Consider the following 13,218-nt stretch of genomic DNA (forward strand, 5'->3'; position numbering starts at 1 on the left):
GGTGCTGTATGAATGGTATAGGGCTATGGCGTCCTTCGTATTGAGAGAATGCCAAACACATGTATAGCAAATAGGTTTATAGCCATGCTTATGACAAACAAGTGTAAAAGAGACTGTGGAGATACCCGATATGCAGTGTTAACACGCCTGTTTCATGTATACAGAGACGGGCTTGTTCTGTGCCCGACGTTAACGTGAGACGCCCCATGTACAACGGCAGACTTCAGCTGTGTTCTCCATGGGGAGTACATGCATTGCTCGCGATAGCAACTCCACACCCCTGCAAGCAGCGGATTTGTGTCGCCAAGAGATTGGGCGAGAGCAGACAGGGCCGTGAATGCGATTGGTGGTGACCCCTTGTATGACGCAGGAGTTGGCGGCCGGATATGCGTGTAATATACAGCAATCTGCAGTATACCTGTTTCTTTTCTTCACAAGGGATCAATGCCAGCAATGACTGAGGATCGGGGGGCAATAATACTGCCCAAAGGATTCAGCCAACAAGGCGGCCAAGGGATTCAATCAACCAGGTGACATTAATTATGTAGAAGACTTGTGACTGGGATGATGTCAGTTGAATGGATCAAACAAACTGCAGCTAACAAGTGGCTTCGGGTAGTAACTTGCTAGGCCCCGGCAGAATTACCAGGCGGCTACACACCGCCTTCCCCTCCCGGCACCTGATTCACATGTACCGAGTAGTAGCTCTTCCCAAACTTCTTTAGGCGCTACAGCTCACCACAGCAACTCCACCCCTGCAACCAGCAGATTTGTGTCGCGGAGAGATTGGGCGAGCTGCAGCCAAGCAGGACAGCGCAGTGAGGCGAGAAAAAAAAGTGACTGCTGCAAGCAAATCACCAAACAAACCCGAGCTCAAATCAAATTGCAGACAACGCATCGGAAGGGGAGGAAAAGAGGATCGTCTCCTTTTCGGGCCGCATCCTTTGTTCTTCTTCTTCTTTGTCTTTGTCTTCTTTGTCTTCTTTCATCTACCTACTTACTTATCATGAACCTCCTGCGATCCTCTTTTCAGCACTGGCAGAGCCCCTCCACCACTAGATGACCGCGCACCAGTGAAGCCGTCAGCAATGGCAAAGGACAATATCCAACCAGATGTGCTGCGCAGCGCCGAGGCCACGCCCATCGCAAAGCTCAGCCCTGCCATCGCCGACCCAGCTGCGCTCGTTGTCGAAGGCGTCGTCACCGTGACCTGGCCCTACAGCATCGTGAACAAGTCCATCGCCTTCATCCTTGCCGAGCGCGACCCCCTGCACCGACGCGACAAGGGCCAGCTGCGAGTCGAATTCCATGGCGCTGCGGGCAAGGCGCTTGCGGCGTCGAGCCTCGGAGGCGGCGACGAGGTGCGCCTGAGTTTGCACGGCGTTGCGTGGGAGGAGAACCAGGCGTGGGCGAAACACCCGGGTATCCTGGAGTGGCAACTCAAGTTTTCCAAACGCTTGCTGTTGAAGATCCGGAGGGCAGATACGCAGGCGGTGGACACCATTGATGTTGATGCCGCGGATGAAGAGGAAGAACAGGAATCGCTGCCGCAGCCTCGGGAGCCGAGCCCGACCCCGTCGATTGACATCGAGCACACTCAATTTTCGAAACCGTTGCCGCGAACGCCGCTCTCTACGATACCCTCTAAACGATATGCGTACGAGTCACTTGGGCCCGGCGAGTATACCTCTCCGGCATTTATCAAGCGTGCAAGGGTCTCATATGGCTCGCTCTTTGAAGGCGGCTTTGACATATTTAATGAAGAGGAGCCTGTCAAATCTGTCAAGAAGAAGAAAAGGAGGTCTCGGTTCAGTATGAACCCGACATCTTGGCGATACGCCAGTCAATCACCTTCACCCGAGGGGGAACAAGAGCAACCGGCCGAAGAAGAAGAGGATGCTGAACCCAAGCTTGATGATGTTGAGGAGCTTGCGGCGGAAGAACGAATAATTACACCACCTCCCCAATCGCAGCCCGTAATGGTTGATCAGGGATGCCAGACTAGGGAGATGAGCTCCAGCCCAACCAATGGTGTTCAAGTCATTGCCGAATCTAAATCGACCGGAATTCTACTGCAACCCACGCCAACTCATCCCTGGAAGCATGTGGGAGTGGACCATGTGCTCCAAGAACCATCACCCCTCTCATTCGACTACGCAGCGACCCAAGATGTACCGCCCTCAATACACGAGTCGGAGGCTTTCAGCCAGCCTGAAATGCATATGCCTCACGCTGGCTTTGATATGTCCATGGACATAGACCCAAGTCTTCAACCACATCAAGCAGATACTCATAATCACGATTCTCACCCCGCATACATTACAACAGCGACTGAAATGCAGCCGCCTCGCTCACAAGAACATGGGCTCCACGATGCTCATCTACATGATTTAGCTTGGGTTGCCGAGACGTTGGCGCCAACTTATCCTACAGTGCCAGCACACAACGCACATGACTTCCCACAGGGAAGTTTTGATCGATCATCCTTTACCCTGAGAGCTAGCCCTTCCGATGAAACGCACACACTAGTATCCGCCGGACATCACGTTATGGAAATGCATAGCTACGTCCAAATCGATGAAGCACGGAGGGTGTCATCCTCATCTTACCCGCAACAGGATGGGATGAAGCCTAGTAATAGTTATCCTGAGCGTTACGAAGAAGATACCGAGACTGCCACAGTAACCGCTACACTAGGCAGAGAAGGTAGATCGAGCCCTCCCCAAGAGGAATATAGTACGGATGAATCCGAAGAGGAAGAGGAAGAGCAAGAGAGCAGATCACATCGCTACTATGACTGGAACACTGGTCGGTTCCGAGAGGGATATCCTGAAGAAGAAGAAGCTGATACCCAATATGCCGAATACGAAAACGATGATGAAGAAGAGGAGGAGGAGGGAGAGGAAGAAGAAGAAGAAGAAGAAGAAGACGAGGGGGAAGAAGGTGACGAAGAAGAAGTCGAGGATAACGCGACCGAATCTGAAGTCGACTCAGAGTCTGAAGAAGAATCAGAGTCTGAACCAGAATCCCGAGTCTTTAATCATTTTACGCAGCCCGCACCACCAGTTTCGAGACCATTCATGCCAATCCCAAAACCAGCTCCGGCTGCTCCAAAAGAGCCCATTTTTATCAGCCTTTTGTCCGACTCAGAAGACGATGACGACAATGCGCCCGCCACCACACAAGCTAAAAAGGAACCGAGCGAGGAGCCTCCACTTCACCAACAAGATGAAGTTCATGAGCCGCCAAGTGAACAGGAGGACGACATTATTGACGAACTCGTGGATGAAGATGTTGACGAATCCATGGACGAGCACTTGGACGAAGCCGAAGACAAATCTGATGTCGAAGAAGCAAATGAGATCAGAACCGTAGCAAGCCGATCATCCCGCAGATCCAGCCGAATAAGCCAGTTGGATGGCTGTGATGAAGACGATCTTCACCAAAATGAGGAGTCTTGTAGAGATATCAGCCACATCGAAATGGATCACCCGAATCTAATCATATCTCCAAAACCCCACACACGACAGCAACATGTTGATATAGCTGAGTCTCTGGCTCAGGTCCAGGATGAGTCGCCCGTGGCCAGCTCTCCGCTTCAGCGCAGGAGCTCAGAGCAACACGAACTCGCCGCTGTCGACGCGGCTGATGATGAAGAGATCCCTACCGTGGAGCTGCGCGGTGCCTCTGAATCACCAGCGCCGGAGCCCAATAATGTTGAGGCACCAGCTATTTTGGAACGGAATGAGGAGAAACTGGAGGCTAAGCAACACCAAGTGCATGTACAAGATGAAGTACAAGTACCAGCACAAGAGCCAGAGCCGGCGCAAGAGCCAGCGCAGCATACCGAGTCTCCTGCCGTTGAATCTACGGATCAAGTCACTAAGCCCTCTTTACACAAACCAGAAGAGGAGACGGAAATGACGGATATAGTAGAGGCTCCAACACAACAGCCCGCTGCCAACGATGATTTGCCTATGGAGGATCTGCAGTCCACAACTCTAGAGACCCAACCATCCAACGCGGAGGCAGGGGCAGAAATCGATCTCGTTGAGCAAGACGTTGAGATGCAAGATGAGGTGATAATTCAACCAAGGGAAGAGACTGAGGTTGTTGTGAACGAGGAGGATAACCAGGTCGACCACACCGCCGCAGACACTGTCTCGAAAGCCACTGGAGAGCCTGAAGTGGCTGCACCATCATCACCTCCGGCCACTCAGACAGAGCCACCTCATCTGGTGTCTATGGCAGTTCAAATCCTAGAAGAGCCAGAAATCACAGAAAAGCAGCTGCCAACTCCACTGGAGACTCAACAAGACGACTACGAGAACAACGTTGACGCGGCTGATGTGGCTCTTGTTGAGACCCCGCCTAGTGAGGAGGTGATCACTGAAGATGTCAAGGAACATGCTGAGGAAGATGTCGAAGATGAATTCAAAGATGCAGATGAAGACATGGACGAAGAATATGAGGATGCGAAGGAGGAGGGGGGCGATAATGACGACGATTTTGCAATTGAGCAGCAACTTATGTCTGAAATCCAACATTATTCCAACCCCCTGAAGGCGCACGACGCGGATGGAATTGAGCAGACTTTCTCGCACCCCCCTGACACCCTTGAGGAGATTGAGGAAATTGAGGAGGACCAACATACTCAACAAACCCAACAACACAGTCAGCAGAGCCAACATGGCCATCACGGGGAACACTGCGATCACAGCCATCATGACCACCATCATGCCCACCACGCCCACCATGGTGTCCACGACCGAAACTCTCGCCGAGCAGAACCAGAGATGTCGATAGGGTTGCAATCTCTTCGGAGCCACTGTCGTGCTAAGAGACTGTCAAGTGATAGCGCCGATAGTTTGTTGACTGATCCCAGCGTCATGCTCGCCAGGGTGTCTCCCACCATGGCGCATCGTCAATGCCTGCTTAGCGAGAGCGACTACCTTCCCCAGCGATCACCACGATCACCTCGGAACAAGGCCGAGCATTCGGACCATAGTATTGCGCTTGCCAAGTCATCGCCGCGTGAGTCTGTATCGCCAAAGAATGTTGGGGCATCGTCCCCGTTGCGCGCAAGACGTGGCGTCAAGGGGTCGATTGATGCCAGCATACTCCTAGCACAATCCTTTTCGCCCACGTCGGAACGCAGTCCAGCTAGTCCAACGGCATCGTTTCGTGGTACTCGGCGGAAATCTGATAAGTCGGATCTGAGTGTGCAATTAGCGACCACCAGCTTCAAGGGCTCTCAACAACAGCAGGTGACGGAAGAGGGGAAAGAAGAGATCGCCCTGGATGCAGCTCAGGACGCGTCAGCAAATCCTCAACGTGAAAGTACACCCGACCAGCCTACGATGACAGGCCACAACCTAAGGTCACCCCGGAAACCCACGGCTGTATCCTCTATCAGGGCGCCCTCCGTCGCCAGCTCCTTTGCTGAAGACGGGAACATGGCGTCCCTGAAGACACAATTGTTGAGAAACTTAAGAACATCACTACTGGAGTGTCTGCCACTCAAATCCCTGCGCTTCTCGTTGAACAAAATGACCGACATTTTAGCCGTGGCTACCCTCACTCCGCGCCAGCCACACCGACCGAAACACGGGCCCCGGGGCTACATGCTGGAGCTTTGTCTGACCGACCCCTCAGTGGCGCCCACGGGCGTCAACATCGCGCACATCTTCCGGCCCCATCAAGCCTCCCTCCCTACGGTCCAGGCCGGCGACGTTGTGCTCCTGCGTCGCGTCCAGGTGGTGTCGGTCCAGGGCAGGGGATTCGGCATCCGCGCCGGAGATGCCTCGGCATGGGCAGTCTTTGAAAAGGACGACGACGAGATGCTGCCGCAGATTAAAGGTCCCCCGGTGGAAGTCGCGGATGAAGAGGTTGCCTACGTGCAGGGCCTTAAGAGGTGGTGGGGCCTTCAAGATGACAAGGCATTGGCTAAGATCGATAAGGCGAATCAGAAGATGTCACAGGCCGTCAAGGATGATTCTAAGTGAATGGGCGAGCGGACCTCGGGATATGGGGATTTCGCGGGAACGGTGATGGCAACACTTTTTTTTCTTTAGCGTGGCTAAGATGATGGCCTAGACATTGGCTGAGCGAGCTTAATGATTTGATGAACTACCTATACATAACATGTAAGACTAATAGGACGGGGGGTTGGTCAATACTGGCCGTTAGGATATGGGGGAAAACCGGAGGGATAGCTACAGCATAGGATTTAGAGCTCTACTGGTATCAAACCAAACCATCATTTTTCTTTTTTCTCTTACACTTTCTGCTTTCTAAGATTCGTCACTTTTTTACTCCGTGCTCGGACTACAAGGAGCGAAATCGCAGCTCCTGTGAAGATCAATTACATCGAAGAAGATAAGGACGGTGCCATTGATTTGCAATACCAATGACTCCATAGACGAGCTTGTCACAAGCAAAATGTCATCGAGGCACAGGAGCTGTCCCAGCAAGGAATAGGCTAGCACATCAGGCCATCTGAGCTCGGCCGATGTGAACCGTTTTGACATCTCCAGGTCTCAGACATGTGGGTAGCCAGATCTAGAGATTCGGACAGCATGTGGTTGCGGGGTCCCTGGAGCTCAAGGGGGATCTAGAGACCAAGCTTCCCGGGCCGGGGGAAGCCAGATCCTAAAACTCTTGCCGAGCCGAAAATGGCACGAGGAGTAGCGTGGCAACGTCGGTCAATGCCTTGTGATTTTGAGGGGAAGGCTATTTTCCCGCACCTCCTAGATCAAAGGCATGACATGACAGGAACAGCCTGGACCGATACCGGCATGGCTTGGAGCCATTGATGACCAAGGTCGAATGCGGACGGGTTGAATTGAATGTGGAGTAGCGACAATGGCTTGCTGCAGTCTGTAAGACTCAAGATGGGAGCTGACTTGTTAGTTTGTTGGTCCTCAACACTATTGTTAGTAGATTGTGGGGGACGTATTCGTAGCCAAGCCGAGGTCTCCCGGTAGGGTTTGCTTAGTTGAAGCTAATTGTGCATGAAGGTGTTAGCCATGGACCATGCTTTGACGGTGCATGTTTGTCTGCCGCAATTCGGGACTGCATTCGTGGAATACGAGTAAGAGGAGCTCAATTGAGTCATCGAGCAAGCATGTGCGTGCCTGTGAGATGCATTGGCTTATTGACGAGGTGTGATGAGCGTAGCATGGTGACTGCAGCCGAGAGACGATCCCACCAGCCCCCGTCTTGTCCATTATAGCCTATCCGCTTACATTCACATTGGCGCCGATGCCCACGAGTGCGCATGTATAGGTACATGGATATAATTTGCACTCCTACACATACCGCAATGGGGATGATGTCAAATTTGCGAGGAGGAGCAAGAAAAAAAAACGGAAAAGATGGCGGGGCCTCTCGAACTAGCAAGACACGCGAGGAAGTCAGAGAGTAGAAGCAAAGCTTGAAGAAGTTTGAATCCATGCAGAGCACTCGTACTCCTTATGGAGTATACAGCGATGTTGTTGGTTTGCAATTACCTAAGAAAGAGAAGGGCTGCTCCATATGCGGCGCCAGTTTTCATATCGGCGGCCCCGTCCCACAGGGCCAGAACCACAGCAGGTGGAAAAGCTGGAGAATTTGTGATGGTATCAGAAGTGCTCGTATATCGATGAGTCCTGTGCTGCAGATACATGTGAGAATACAACGTATCTGCAAGAAGGGCTTTTGCTTCTGACTGATCTTCATTCCTCGAGCGCCGGTCTAGGATGTCCGAGTACGAGTACATTCAATCAATACCCGTCGTCTTTGAGACATGGCGCACTAAGAGTGCCGCGAAATTGAATGCGAATAATCGATGGGGCACCGGCTCCGATTGCAGGGCCCATCGTGGCTCCGGCAAGGCCCACATGGCATGCAGGGACCCCTGACATCAAAGACGGAGGATTTCGGAAGAGGTCGGAGGTGCAAGTGCGCGTGCTGCAAAGGTGATGCTTCAAGTGTGTCAACTGCAACAAGTCAGGAGTATCAGCTGAAGCAGCAGAAATCTGATACAGGACAGCCAAGGTATTGATACCATATGCAGGTTAGCAGTCAAAACAAGTTGTTTTAGCGCGCGTGCTGCAGCATCCTAGAAGCTCACCTCACCTCGGAGGCGCAACTGAGCGGTCGTGGGTGAACGTGCCCATCTGGACGCACTGACACAGACAGGAACAGAACGAGGCTGCAATATTATCGTACCTGACTTGACAGGTGTCCAACAGACCGCACGCGACAGAGGGTTTGTAAGCACAGGGCGCTCATGATGGCCTCAGCAGGCCTCGTTTCTCGCTCTTTTCAGTGACCGGCCCGGGTCCGGATGCTGTCCGGGTCACGCCCTAGATTCCCGAGACCCGAGACCCAGACCAAGAACCAGGACCAGGCAGACGTAGAAAGAGGCAATGCAAAAGCGCAAAGTGGGCAGCGACGGGACTCAGAAAGGAGCCGCCGCGGTCGCTTTTCGCCGCCCCCTGTTGAGCCTTTGTGTTGCTTGCATTTGCGTGCTGACCAGTTCGTCGAGAGGTGGAGATGAAGAAAATAGAAGCAAAAGAATGTTGAGAGAAGAGGATGGGTGGAGCCCCCGTGCGGCAGCGCAGCTGATTGGCCAGCCCTGGCCTAGCCTGTCAAGCCTGTCTAGTGTGTGGAAGGTGCCGCCACGGCGCAAAGTCGTGTTGCAGGAAGGAACAAGTGCCGTGACTTGCACGTTCTCGTTCTTGCTTTTCTCTCTTTTTTTCTATCTTATCTTTGTTATCAGTCTCGTAATCTCTCCAAGCTCATGCACACTTACACACATCTCGTCTGATTTCAAATTCATCATCCTCTCAGCCTCAACATCAGTCCATTATCCCCTATTCCCAGCGCAAAGCACCTGAGCAAACCGCCAGACAACAGCACAAAAAAAGGCGTCGTGTCTCTCCACCCCCCTGCGGATCCCGGAGGCCTGGCGCCGGCTAATGCAGCTTGGGGAAAAGAAACTACTGCTGCTACCTCTAGTTGGCGCGTCCCCTGTGCCACACCCTTGCCCGACCGGAGGGACACGGAGCAAGACAAACGTCCAAAAGGTTGGATGCATTCAATGATGAGCGCCCGACTGCGCAAGTCCATCCGCCGAGTGGGCTGGCTAGGGCAGATGGCATCTTATTTGACCCTCAATGCGAAGCGACAAAGTACTCGTACAACGCAGACAATCCTTCTACTATGACATGCCGACCCGGCTAGAGGCCAGCATCTCCTCAATATGGCCCAACGACAACGCCATCCAACTGGTGTCGTTTGGACGATATAATACTCGACCAAGATCCTCGTTGATTCCGCACGTTTGATCGATCAACCTGTTCTGTTCATCCATCCATTTCTTTCTTCTCTCATACACCCTACTGGGAAATCCTTGCATCTCTCTTCGTCAGCTCCGCATCGACCTTCTACCACACCCCGTCGCTCTCCGTCCGTGTACGAGTGCTGCTTGCGGACGACTAGCCCGAGACACCGTCAATTAGTTCCCCCAGCGGACAAGCCTTCTGGTAAGTACGGAGTGCGCTCGCCACCTTTTTTTTTTTATCTAATATTTTTGCTTTTTTTGCTTTCCCTCTGGCTTTTTTGTCGGTGCTTTTACCCAATTTTTTTTCTTTTGGTTGAGCATTTGTCTGTGCCCGGCCCGCCCTGCGCAAGGTACCTGTACATCTCCAAATCCTTTCTTACCAGGTATTACTGCACCATCGTCCAGACGTTTCACTTTTTCTTGAGTCTACCAATCTTTGGCCCTCTTCTTTTTTCATCTTTTCTTTTTTTCCCCCGACTGCAACCCCTTCCCCCTTTTCTTGCTTCACACTTACCCCCCCTCATGGTCGTTTTGTCGTCTCGTGATGCCTGTGGAATATTAGTCTCCGCTGTCTTCTGAAACATACCCGAATCTGTCTAGACCCCGAGTCCTTCAGCTTCACATCCCCCTTCACCCCCCTAGCTCCACGTTGTCCTGTCATGAGCCGCCAGTCGTTGGTTCTAGCTTCTCGTCTTGAGAGCGGATCGCGTGGAAGGCTGGGGTTGTTAATGAAATCCCCCAGTCCCATGTTCCGCAGGGGCCTGTCTTCCATAGCTGCTGCTGTTACTATTAAACCATTGCCATCCTCGCCTGCATCTGTCTCTGCTGCTTCTTTGAAACCAGATTCAACTTTTTCTTCTCTTGTTCCAACGCTAAGCGGCGACTCGGGCAGCCATCTTGCACATTCTCATCCATCTCTCTTCTCAGCATCTTCGCTGAACAAAATCCCAGCTCTACGCCCCCCACCAATGGCGTCGAGTGCCCGCAGTGCCGACAGTTCTGACGTCTTCACTCCTCGGTCAACTTCACCTTCACCGTCCGTAGCTTCGGGCCGTTCCTCTCACCGTTCCTCTCGCACTTCAGTGTCTAATAAACGCGTCTCCATTTCTAGTCGCAGACTGACCGATTTTAACCCAATGTCTTCAGTCGACGTTTTGGCCATTGAGGAGGCCATGAAGTTGGCGTCCCTGGACCAGCACCGGGGCTACGCCCAAGATCACTATACCGAGGTTAAGCAGGACCACGACACCGAGTACCTCAAGGAGTCCGAGGCTTCCGCCTATCAGGTCCTTCGTGAGCCATTGTGGAACAAAGGTAGGTTAATGCGAATTGAAGCTTATATTTGCTGTTTTTCTTTTGCATTTTCTCTTTTACAATCTGCACCTACATGTAGCTTACCTTGCAATTTCTGCTCTGGTTACTTACTCATTTACATTTACGCCCACTTTGATTTTTACACCCGTTGCTAACTTACCATCTTCACCATGACAGGCCTTTCATTTACTCCCGAACAACGTGTTGCCAAGAATCTCACTGGCCTCCTACCCCACGCCATGGAGAGCCTCGAAACCCAGTGCGCCAGGGCCATGAAGATGATCCATAGCCGCCAGACGGGCATTGACAAGTACCTCTACCTGTCCAGTGTCAAGACACAAAATGTCGATCTCTTCTACCGCCTGCTCATGGACAACATCCGCGACTTGATGCCCCTCGTCTACACCCCCACCATTGGCGACGTCTGCCTGCAATACTCTACCCTATACACCCGACCCGAAGCATTATACATTTCGATCAAGCAGCGAAAGTCTATCCGAACCATGCTTCGCAACTGGCCCTGCCCCAACCCTGAGATCTGCGTCGTCACTGACGGCTCTCGAATCCTGGGTCTGGGTGATCTTGGCATTAACGGTGTTGGTATTTCGGTAAGTCGCTATTAGAGAATTCGCATCTTCTTGGTCCGTGTAACCCATTCGCTGACTCTTGGCTCTTATAGATCGGCAAATTGGCTTTGTATACTGCGGCCGCCGGTATTCACCCCGCCAAGACCCTGCCCATCGTCTTGGATACCGGAACCAACAACGAGACCAATCTCAAGGACCCTTTCTACTTGGGCTTGCGCCAAAAGAGAGTTTCCTATGCGGAACAGCAGGCATTCATGGATGAGTTCATGGAGGCCGTGAAGGAGGTGTATCCCAACATGGTCATCCAGTTCGAGGATTTTGACAGCGAAAAGGCCTTCAACTATCTGGACCGATATAGGAATAACTATAGGGCCTTCAACGATGATGTCCAGGGCACTGGTGCTGTTGTTCTTGCCGGGTGAGTAGTTCTGATCTCATGCGATGCATTGTTATCGGTATCGGTTCGCTAATACTCAGCAGATATATCAACGCCGTCAATCTGTCAAGCGTTCCGCTGGAGGAGCAGCGTCTCGTCTTCATGGGTGCTGGTTCGGCCGGTGTAGGTGTTGCAAAGCAACTTGTTGAGTATTACACTCGAAGAGGCTTGACAGAAGCTGAGGCTCGTGACAAATTCTTCTTGGTCGATACCAAGGGTCTGGTCACCATGGATCGCGGCGACAAGCTCGCCGAGCATAAGAAGTACTTTGCTCGTGTCGACAACGCCGGCCATCAATTCCGTACCCTGGAAGAGGTCATTGAGTATGTCAAGCCCAGTGCGCTCGTTGGTCTTGCCGCCACCTTTGGTATCTTCACCGAGTCCGTTATCCGAGCCCTCAAGGCTTCCGTAGATGCTGGTGGTCTCGGCCGCCGGCCAATCCTCTTCCCTCTCAGCAACCCTCTGACCAAGGCTGAGTGTACTTTTGAGCAAGCCGTGCAGTGGACCGACGGTTCCGTCGTCTTCGCTTCCGGTTCTCCTTTCTCTTCCTTCACCCTCAAGGTCGGCGGCGATGCGGGCGACATCACCTACCACCCCAACCAAGGAAACAATGTATACGTCTTCCCTGGCCTGGGTCTTGGTGCCATCCTATCCAAGGCAACTCGTGTCACAGATGAGATGGTGTATACATCTGCTGCGGCGCTTGCTGGATCTCTCAACGCTGAGGAAGTCCACCAGGGTCTGATCTATCCCAAGATCGACCGAGTTCGTGATGCCAGCATCATCGTCGCCCGTGAGGTCATGAAGGCGGCTCGTCGTGATGGTGTATCTGAGCTCCCAGAGTCACTCTGGATTGAGTGGGAAGAATGGGGTGATGTCGCTCTGACAAACTACATCAAGCAGCGTGTGTACAATCCCACTTCCTTTTCGGAAGCCAAGGGGCGATTGTAATTGCACTCGCAATGACGGAGCTGGATGGCGGGATGGAAGAAGCGTGTTGACATTAACGACGGGGGAGATAATACCATGGAGAGATTTGACTTTTGCCATGACTTAACTCAAGAAAGATGCGTATGCAGAGAGGCGTTTAGGGTAAAAATTTCCTGGGTTGGATTGTCTGTTTGGATTTCGACCATTTCTTCTTTGATAGATGTTTTCAATATCATTTCTTCCTTCAAAGATTGCGTATTCAAGAGTGATTGTGCCGCCCCGAACAAGGCCGTAGCCATGGTTGTTGAATGATTTGGGTTCATCATCCGAGTGTGCCAATATCACACTGCGTGTAGCAACGAATTTGGCTCGTACCCGGTATGCCGTACCGAAACAGATCGCGGTAGACTGATTGATGATGGTGCATGAGAAGACATGAGATCTTACCTCCCTATCAGAACTTGAGACTTGCTTTGCATCTTTGGTGTGGTCGATGGCCAAGAATCCACTAATAATTATTCCTTTGCTGTCATCTCAGCACTCATTCAATCTGTCCCCCCCTCAATCGTCGGTTAATAGTGCGAGCGTGTTGAAAGAAGGTGAAAAAGGTACTCCGTAAACAC

General features: G+C 52.1%; 3 protein-coding genes across 3 annotated transcripts; 2 read left to right on the forward strand and 1 right to left on the reverse strand.

Moving 5' to 3' along the window:
- The first annotated feature begins 776 nt into the window (after positions 1-776).
- On the forward strand, positions 777-6,271 carry M431DRAFT_521826 (hypothetical protein). The gene has a single exon (XM_024920480.1). It carries the CDS (start codon positions 1,089-1,091, stop codon positions 6,003-6,005), a length of 4,917 nt encoding a protein of 1,638 aa, XP_024772370.1. The 5' UTR covers positions 777-1,088; the 3' UTR covers positions 6,006-6,271.
- A 2,455-nt stretch (positions 6,272-8,726) lies between these two features.
- M431DRAFT_509966 (hypothetical protein) lies at positions 8,727-9,497 on the reverse strand. Its single transcript, XM_024919391.1, has one exon. The coding sequence runs from the start codon at positions 9,401-9,403 to the stop codon at positions 9,206-9,208; it is 198 nt and encodes a 65-aa protein (XP_024772371.1). The 5' UTR covers positions 9,404-9,497; the 3' UTR covers positions 8,727-9,205.
- Positions 9,498-10,500: 1,003 nt separating this feature from the next.
- M431DRAFT_90182 (hypothetical protein) lies at positions 10,501-12,616 on the forward strand (the record flags this gene model as incomplete). Its single annotated transcript, XM_024924121.1, has 4 exons — positions 10,501-10,642; positions 10,820-11,250; positions 11,322-11,647; positions 11,710-12,616. The coding sequence occupies 4 exons, from the start codon at positions 10,501-10,503 to the stop codon at positions 12,614-12,616; spliced, it is 1,806 nt and encodes a 601-aa protein (XP_024772372.1).
- Positions 12,617-13,218: the final 602 nt, after the last annotated feature.

The sequence above is a fragment of the Trichoderma harzianum genome (genome assembly GCF_003025095.1).
Source record: "Trichoderma harzianum CBS 226.95 unplaced genomic scaffold M431scaffold_9, whole genome shotgun sequence".
NCBI lineage: Eukaryota > Fungi > Ascomycota > Sordariomycetes > Hypocreales > Hypocreaceae > Trichoderma > Trichoderma harzianum.

Excerpts from the sequence above, each read along its gene's own strand:
- M431DRAFT_521826 (XM_024920480.1), top strand. The coding sequence starts at position 1,089 with ATGGCAAAGGACAATATCCAACCAGATGTGCTGCGCAGCGCCGAGGCC.
- M431DRAFT_509966 (XM_024919391.1), bottom strand. The coding sequence starts at position 9,403 with ATGCAAGGATTTCCCAGTAGGGTGTATGAGAGAAGAAAGAAATGGATG.